The sequence below is a fragment of the Nerophis lumbriciformis genome, linkage group LG36, assembly GCF_033978685.3.
Source record: "Nerophis lumbriciformis linkage group LG36, RoL_Nlum_v2.1, whole genome shotgun sequence".
NCBI classification, from domain to species: domain Eukaryota; kingdom Metazoa; phylum Chordata; class Actinopteri; order Syngnathiformes; family Syngnathidae; genus Nerophis; species Nerophis lumbriciformis.
In genome coordinates this window covers 20087680-20097500 of record NC_084583.2, presented here as the reverse complement: position 1 = coordinate 20097500, position 9821 = coordinate 20087680, and the positions used below count along the sequence as shown (strand labels likewise).

Sequence of the window (9821 nt, the reverse complement as noted above, 5' to 3'; positions counted from 1 at the left end):
TGAAGACAAGAATATAAGTTGGTGTATTACCTGATTCTGATGACTTGCATTGATTGGAATCAGACAGTAGTGATGATAACGTCCACGTTTTCAAATGGAGGAGAAAAAAAGTTCCTCCTTTCTGTCTAATACCACATGAAAATGGTTGGTTTTTGGTATCTTATTTGTCCAGCTTCCATATTCGTTTTTATACACTTTACAAGAAATACATTGGCGGCAAACTCCGTAGCTTGTTTGCGCTGGCTTTCGGAGACTCTTATTTTGAAAGCGCAGGCGCGATGGAGCGGCACTTTTATTGTGAAGACAGGAACTGTGCAGTCAGTCTTTAGGCTTTTGACGGGATGTACGGTTGAAATAAAAAAATTATCTTTTTTCCTTCACACTTTTGATTGATTGATTGGAACTTTTATTAGTAGATTGCACAGTACAGTACATATTCCGTACAATTGACCACTACATGGTAACACCCGAATACGTTTTTCAACTTGTTTAAGTCAGGTCATGTGACCGCCTGGCTCTGTTTGATTGGTCCAACGTCACCAGTGACTGCATCTGATTGGTGGAACGGAGTGAACGTCACCAGTGACTGTATTTGTTGAAACGCAGGCACTATGAAGGTCTGTCTGACAGACCAAAACAAACAAAGCGTGCATTAACAGATCGATAAAAATTAGTAGCGAGTAGCGAGCTGAATGTAGATAAAAGTAGCGGAGTAAAAGTAGCGTTTCTTCTCTATAAATATACTCAAGTAAAAGTAAAAGTATGTTGCATTAAAACTACTCTTAGAAGTACAATTTATCCCAAAAGTTACTCAAGTAGATGTAACGGAGTAAATGTAGCGCGTTACTACCCACCTCTGCCAGTTTGGATTAGAATGATCGATAACCGCCCCATCCATCCATCCATCTTCTTCCGCTTATCCGAGGTCGGGTCGCGGGGGCAGCAGCCTAAACAGAGAAGCCCAGACTTCCCTCTCCCCAGCCACTTGGTCCAGCTCCTCCCGGGGGATCCCGAGGCGTTCCCAGGCCCGCAGGGAGAGATAGTCTTCCCAACGTGTCCTGGGTCTTCCCCGTGGCCTCCTACCGGCCGGATGTGCCCTAAACACCTCCCTAGGGAGGCGTTCGGGTGGCATCCTGACCAGATGTCCGAACCACCTCATCTGGCCCCTCTCCATGTGGAGGAGCAGCGGCTTTACTTTGAGCTCACCCTGAATGACAGAGCTTCTCACCCTATTTCTAAGGGAGAGACCCGCCACCCAGCGAAGGAAACTCATTTGGGCCGCTTGTACTGTATTTTCCGCACCATAAGCCGCCCTGGGTTATAAGCCGCGCCTTCAATGAACGGCATATTTCAAAACTTTGTCCACCTATAAGCCGCCCCGTGTTATAAGCCGCATCTAACTGCGCTAAAGGAATGTCAAAAAAACAGTCAGATAGGTCAGTCAAACTTTAATAATATATTAAAAACCAGCGTGATGTGGGCGCGCATGGAGTCGTATATCAACATGGACGGAGCTGCGTGAAAAAAGCCACCCGGCCTCTTCGCGTAAACTTACCTTAACCACTCGCTCATCTTTTCTTCATCCATCCATCCTTTCGAGTTAGCTTTTATGATGACGCCGGCTGGAAAGGTCTCTTTTGGCAAGGTCTTCCTTTTGAATATCACCATGGGTGGAAGTTTCTGGCCATTAGCATGGCAAGCTAGAACCACAGTGAAGGATGACTTCTCATTCCCTGTGGTGCGAATATTCACCGTACGTGCTCCCGTTGTATCCACAGTGCGGTTCACAGGAATATCAAAAGTCAGTGGAACCTCGTCCATGTTGATAATGTTCTCTGGCCGGATCTTTTTTTCAGCTATCTTGTTTTTACAATATGCACGGAAAGTAGCCAGCTTTTCTTGAAAGTCTTTAGGCAGTTGCTGTGAAATAGTAGTCCGTGTGCGGATGGAGAGATTGCGTCTTTTCATGAACCGGAAACCTGTCGCTTAGTAGGAGCCATTTTGTGGTCTTTACAGATGTAAACACACAAAGGAAATGAAACGTAATATCCGCGCTTCTTCTTCTTCTACGCGGGCGGGTGGTTGCTTACAGTAGAAGAAGAAGCGCTTCCTGTTCTATGGGGGCGGGTGCTTACCTTGGCGGTTGCTTGCGTAGAAGAAGAAGCACTTCCTCTTCTACGGGGAAAAAAGATGGCGGCTGTTTACCGTAGTTGCGAGACCGAAACTTTATGAAAATGAATCTTAATATTAATCCATATATAAAGCGCACCGGGTTATAAGCCGCACTGTCAGCTTTTGAGTAAATTTGTGGTTTTTAGGTGCGGCTAATAGTGCGGAAAATACGGTACCCGTGATCTTGTCCTGTCGGTCATAACCCAAAGCTCATGACCATAGGCGAGAATGGGAACGTAGATCGACCGGTAAATTGAGAGCTTTGCCTTCCGGCTCAGCTGCTCCTTCACCACAACGGATCGATACAGCGTAGGGCTGGGCGATATATCGATATACGCAATATATCGCGGGTTTGTCTCTGTGCGATATAGAAAATGACTATATGTTGATATTGGAGTATACATCCTCACACAGTTGCTTTTAGCTGCTGGCATTACACTGCAGGCTCTTCCCACTCCTTCTTGTGTCTCCTTCTCACAGACACCAAGCGCACCTTCTTACATACGTCACATACTGTCACGTCATACGTCACATACGTATACGCCCTCGCGGACCAGAGAGGTAGTGGCATGGGTAACGTTAGCTGTGGTGCGAGTGGTAATACGAGAGAAAGAAGATGCGAATCTGCTAACAAATGAAGGAAGAATTAATTCCCAAGAAAAACAGCAGGAGGTCCATCGCCTGGCGGTGGTTTGGCTTCAAGCGGGAAGATGTCGAACAGACGACCGTCATTTGTCAAGTGTGGGGCAGAAGCGTTGCGACAAAAAGTAGCATTACTGCTAATATGTAGCATCATTTGAAAAGTCACCTGCTAGAGAATGAAGAGTGCTTACTCCGCATGTCAACATCTCCGGCCGGTGCCACACCAACAAAATGCCGAGGCAAACATTTCCAGATCATCACCGTATGGAAAAAAAGAGTCGACAACAAAAGGAGATAATGTCCGCAGGAACCTACCACATAGTGAAGGACATACACTATTTGATTTCCTATTATGTAGCTCATTTTTATTGGGCATTTATTGAAATATCTTGTGTGACATCATGTTTTTAAACTATTGTGGTGGCGTTCTGTACAAAAAGTGCACTTTAATTTAGTGTTGTTTTGATAAGTCATCTTAGTGACATCATGCACAAAAGTGCACTAATAGCTTGTTTTAAAATGTCTCTGACAATCTTGCACTTTCTGTTTGGAAATGACATGAATGTTTGTGCCACTGCTTAATAACTCTTTAATAAATACACTTTTAGTTGTGATTTCCCTCTCTGCATGAAAGTTTAAAAGTAGCATATATTAATGCAGTATGAAGAAAAATGTTTTAATGTAGACACATAGAATCATCATACTGCTGTGATTATATGCATCAAGTGTTCATTCAAGGCTAAGGCAAAATATCCACATATATATCGTGCACATCATAATATATATATATATATATATATATATATATATATATATATATATATATATATATATATATATATATATATATATATACCTAACAATGAGTAACCATGATTTCAATATTGATAACGATAATCTTAATTATTACTTTGGCCATAATTGGCTGCCCGAGATCTCATACATGAACGCTATTTTTATCTACCGTATTTTCCGCACTATAAGGCGCACCGGATTATTAGCCGCACCTTCTATGAATTACATATTTCATAATTTTGTCCACCAATAAGCCGCCCCGGACTAAAAGCCGCGCCTACGCTGCGCTAAAGTGAATGTCAAAAAAACGCTGCGCTAAAGTGAATGTCAAAAAAACAGTCAGATAGTTCAGTCAAACTTTAATAATATATTGAAAACCAGCGTTCTAACAACTCTGTCCCAAAATGTACGCAAATGTGCAATCACAAACATAGTAAAATTCAAAATGGTGTAGAGCAATAAATAGCAACATAATGTTGCTCGAACGTTAATGTCACAACACACAAAATAAACATAGCGCTCACCTTCTGAAGTTATTCTTCATTCGTAAATCCTTCGAATTCTTCGTCTTCGGTGTCCGAATTGAAAAGTTGCGCAAGCGTGGGATCCAAAAATGGCCGGTTCCGTCTCGTAGAAGTCATCGGGAGTCAGTGTCGCTGTTGTTGTGCAGCAGTTCTGTGAATCCTGCCTTCCGGAAAGCTCGGACCACAGTTGTGACCGAAACTATCTGCCCAGGCATTTACGATCCACTGGCAGATGTTGGCGTATGTCGACCGGCGCTATCTGCCCGTCTTAGTGAAGGTGTGTTCGCCTTCGGAGCTGTGTGAAAAAAGCCACCCGGCCTCTTCGCGTAAACTTCCCTTAACCACTCGCTCATCTTTTCTTCATCCATCCATCCCTTCGAGTTAGCTTTTATGATGACGCCGGCTGGAAAGGTCTCTTTTGGATGGGTGGAAGTTAGCATGGCAAGCTAGAACCACAGTGAAGGATGACTCCTCATTCCCTGTGGTGCGAATATTCACCGTACGTGCTCCCGTTCCACAGTGCAGTTCACAGGAATATCAGTTGCTGTGAAATACGGTAGTAATCCGTGTGCGGATGGAGAGATTGCGTCTTTTTATGATCCGGATCCTTGTCGCGTAGTAGGAGCCATTTTGTGGTCTTTACAGATGTAAACAGGAAATGAAACGTACGGTGATATCCGCGCGTTTTTTCTTCTTCTTCCGGGGGCGGGTGAAGCGCTTCCTGTTCTATGGGGGCGGGTGCTTTCCTTGGCGGTTGCTTGCGTAGAAGAAGAAGCGCTTCCTGTTCTACCGGGAAAAAAGATGGCGGCTGTTTACCGAAGTTGCGAGACCGAAACTTTATGAAAATGAATCGTAATAAAGCGCACCGGGTTATTAGGCGCACTGTCAGCTTTTGAGAAAAATTGTGGTTTTTAGGTGCGCCTTATAGTGCGGAAAATACGGTATATGGACAAAAAGTGCAGTTACGTCTTATGGCCATCAGGTGCCATCTTTACAGTATATATATATATATGTATATATATATATATATATATATATATATATATATATATATATATATATATATATATATATATATATATATATATATGTATGTGTGGGAAAAAAATCACAAGACTATTTCATCTCTACAGGCCTGTTTCATGAGGGGGGGTACCCTCAATCATCAGGAGATTTTAATGGGAGCATTCGCATACCATGGTTTATATAGGGCACAGAGTGGGTGGGTACAGGCTGGCCTAGGGGCGTGGTGATTGGCTCATGTGTTACCTAGGAGGTGTTTCCGTCTATGGCGGCATGTTGTTACAATTTCGCTGCGCTTGTTGAGGGATGACAGGTCTGGACGGTAAATAATAAACAGTTTCTCTTTCAAGCATAGGTTGCATCTTTTATTACCACTATTGTAAGGTGTGCTGGATGCAAGAATTTGCCATGTTATTGAATATTCAACATTATTGTCTTTGAGGTCCCAAATGTGTTTGCTGAGTTCTGTGGTATTTCGCAGGTTTTTGTTCCTGAAAGAAGCCTTGTGATTGTTCCATCTGGTTTTGAATTCTCCCTCGGTTAATCCTACATATGTGTCGGATGTGTTAATGTCCTTGCGTATTACCTTAGATTGGTAGACAACTGATGTTTGTAAGCACCCCCCGTTGAGAGGGCAATCAGGTTTCTTTCGACAGTTACATCCTTTGTGAGAAACTGTTTATTATTTACCGTCCAGACCTGTCATCCCTCAACAAGCGCAGCGAAATTGTAACAACATGCCGCCATAGACGGAAACACCTCCTAGGTAACACATGAGCCAATCACCACGCCCCTAGGCCAGCCTGTACCCACCCACTCTGTGCCCTATATAAACTATGGTATGCGAATGCTCCCATTAAAATCTCCTGATGATTGAGGGTACCCCCCCTCATGAAACAGGCCTGTAGAGATGAAATAGTCTTGTGATTTTTTTCCCACACATACATATATTGCGCTCTACTACGGTATCGAGCACTATTTTTTGGATAACCTTATTAAGACATATATATATATATATATATATATATATATATATATATATATATATATCATCTCCGGGTTGGGGAGGAGATCTTGCCCCAAGTGGAGGAGTTCAAGTACCTCGGAGTCTTGTTCACGAGTGAGGGAAGAGTGGATCGTGAGATCGACAGGCGGATCGGTGCGGTGTCTTCAGTCATGCGGACGCTGTATCGATCCGTTGTGGTGAAGAAGGAGCTGAGCCGGAAGGCAAAGCTCTCAATTTACCGGTCGATCTACGTTCCCATCCTCACCTATGGTCATGAGCTTTGGGTTATGACCGAAAGGACAAGATCACGGGTACAAGCGGCCGAAATTAGTTTCCTCCGCCGGGTGGCGGGGCTCTCCCTTGGAGATAGGGTGAGAAGCTCTGTCATCCGGGCGGAGCTCAAAGTAAAGCCGCTGCTCCTCCACATCGAGAGGAGCCAGATGAGGTGGTTCGGGCATCTGGTCAGGATGCCACCCGAACGCCTCCCTAGGGAGGTGTTTAGGGCACGTCCGACCGGTAGGAGGCCGCGGGGAAGACCCAGGACACGTTGGGAAGACTATGTCTCCCGGCTGGCCTGGGAACGCCTCGGGGTCCCACAGGAAGAGCTGGACGAAGTGGCTGGGGAGAGGGAAGTCTGGGCTTCCCTGCTTAGGCTGCTGCCCCCGCGACCCGACCTCGGATAAGCGGAAGAAGATGGATGGATGGATGGATATATATATATATATATATATATATATATATATATATATATATATATATATATATATATACATATGTATGTATATTAGAGATTCGCGGATAGGCAATTATTTAATCCGCAACCGCATCAGAAAGTCGTCAACCATCCGCAATCCACCCGATCTAACATTTGATCAGAACCGCACCCGCCCGTTGTTATATATCTAATATAGACGATGCAAGGCATTAGTGAGGTTATAAAGCTTTTGCCTGTTAAAGAAAGGAGACTGATCCAATGCAGCACAGACATTCGCGTGCCACGCTGTCACGACCCAGACGCACACCAGTGCGCAATCATATGGGAGCCGCGCTGAGCGCACCTCCAAGCGCGTCTCGCTGCCGGCGACGGCCGGGTATATGGGCCCGACGCTCCAGCCCCATCCATTTTCAGGGCTAGTTGATTCGGCAGGTGGGTTGTTACACACTCCTTAGCAGGTTCCGACTTCCATGGCCACCGTCCTAGCTGCTGTCTATATCAACCAGGGTGAGCCCCACCCCTTTCGTGAGCGCACTGCGCGCGGAGTGACCCCTGTTACGCGCCCCCGGCAACAGGGGTGGCGGGCAGGTAAGCTGCACGGGCGGAGCGCGCGGAGTGACCCCTGTTACGAGCCCCCGGCCACGGGGGTGGCGGGCAGGTAAGCTGCTTACCTGCTGCGCGTGACGCCGGCCGCGGCGAAGGCGGACGAGGCGGGGTGTCGGTGCGGTGGGCGCGGTGGTGACCCTGGACGTGCGTCGGGCCCTTCTCGCGGATCGCCTCAGCTACGGCTCCCGGTGGGGCCCTCTCGGGGGAAGGGGCCTCGGTCCCGGACCCCGGCGAGGCGTCCCTTCTCCGCTCCGTAAAAGTGTCCATCTCTTTTTTTTTTTTTCTTCTGTTGTGGCATATGCTGCAGGTGCCTGCTCGTTTTTCGTATGTGGGTAACAACATTTAACTATGTATATATATTTCCCAATTGGTTTAACTGCCACCCGCGTGAATCTATTTAAAATCAAAATTTTTTTAATTTCAACCACCCGACCCGACCCGACCCGCGAATAAAATCTAATTTTTTTTAATTTCATCCGCCCGATCCGCGGATAATCCGCGGACTCCGCGGTTGTGCCCGCAAACCGCGCATCTCTAATGTATATATATATGTATATATATATATATATATATATATATATATATATATATGTATGTATGTGTATATATATATGTATGTTTATATGTGTGTATATATATATATATGTGTATGTTTATATGTATATATATATGTGTGTATATATATATATATATATATATATATATATATATATATATATATATATATACTGTATATATATATATATATATATATATATATATACATAATATATATATATATATATATATATATATATATATATACATATATATATATATATATATATATACATATATATATATATATATATATATATATATATATATATATATATATATATATATATATATATATATATATATATATACATATATATACACACACACACACATACAGTACACGCATGCATGCTTTCGAGCCCCTGCCTCGAAAGAAAAGTTGCAGAGTCCATCTTCACGAATGTATTTTCCTCTGGTTTAAAAGTAAAATGTCCATTAAAAGTAAACTGAGGATTCTGAATGATAAGTTCCAGTGTAGACAAAGATGTCAACATTGTAGTAGTCAACACTCTTTACAAGAAAGTAAATATCTAGTCAACACAGCTGCGGTTGCTGTATCAGGAGACACTACTCCTTTGTCTTTTGGAAAATTATTACAAGTTGCCACCCCCCCGCCTGGCCGAAGATTCAGTGTGTCAGTTTGTGATATTCTGTCAGGAATGAACGATAACATTGTGCTAGTTTCATTCACGGATACTCATATGTTACTCGACACAACTCGACACAATAAACAACAAACTCCTCCCTTCTTTGATATCTTTGAGCCTGGCAAAGGGCACAGCTCTAACTTTTAAGCGCACCGGGTGCATGTTGAGCGTACAGCACCAATGAAAGAACACTTTTAACAGTCATATCAAGATGTTTAATGGATATAAACGCAGACGAAAGCAGGTCGCTGACATTTTCTCAAAGGTAAGAACACAGCATTCAAACCTTTTACACTAAGTAGGCCACCACCGAAACTGTTTTTGCTACAATTGTCAACCCTGTGGTTTGTACTTCTGGGTATGTAACGATATGAGCATTTCTTATCACGGTTATAATTATCTGAGTCTGTGTATTTTATTGTATTGTTTTTGTCCGATGTTGGTGCTGTCTTACTTTGTTTTTTATAGACCTTGTTGAATACCATCAACCTGCCACATGGAAATTAGTCCTTTGCTACAATCTGGCACATTTACATGTTATATATTCATTAATATGCTTTGTCCCAGGTAACAAATAAAGTATCAGTATCAGTATCGCGGTATTGCTGAATTTGCTCAAAAAGTACTTATACACACTGAAATCTTTTGACCAAGATTTTTCATAAAAATCCACTATTTTAGTCATAGTATGTTTTAATGGCTGAACTTTTATTGTTTTACATATTGTTATGTAATTGTAGCACTTTAAGACGTATTTAAATAAAAAGTGCCTAACACAATACTACTTAGTTTGATAAGCAAGAATAATGATGCCCCACATTACTGTGGTTTAGACAGTGTAGGAAGTTGTGGTGTAGAAAATGTTCCACAAACAGAACAGCCAGTCATCCTTGCCCCTCAACTTCAGTTTACCAGACATGAAACCATTGAGGTAGCGGACCAGGCAGCCTCGTTGCAGGTTTCTGCCGTGTTTTTCGTCAGTAAATGTACAAATTAAGGAGGTTCCGATCGGGGATTAATGCTGCCGATTCCAGTACCGATCATTGGTGTGCGAAGGTTGGAATATACTCTGGCGTTACGTAGCTTGCGTC

General features: G+C 43.3%; 1 protein-coding gene across 3 annotated transcripts in view; it reads left to right on the top strand.

Moving 5' to 3' along the window:
- The window catches only part of simc1 (SUMO interacting motifs containing 1), a 44067-nt gene that overhangs the window by 1851 nt on the left and 32395 nt on the right, over positions 1-9821 (top strand). Inside the window, exon 1 of one of the 3 annotated variants that reach the window (XM_061930199.2) lies at positions 8844-8995. The exons of the other annotated variants lie outside the window; for them this stretch is intronic. Within the exon in view, the coding sequence (XP_061786183.2) occupies positions 8942-8995 (54 nt within the window). The 5' untranslated portion in view covers positions 8844-8941. Of the gene's footprint in view, positions 1-8843; positions 8996-9821 lie in introns of those variants that run through there. 3 annotated transcript variants of the gene reach the window in all.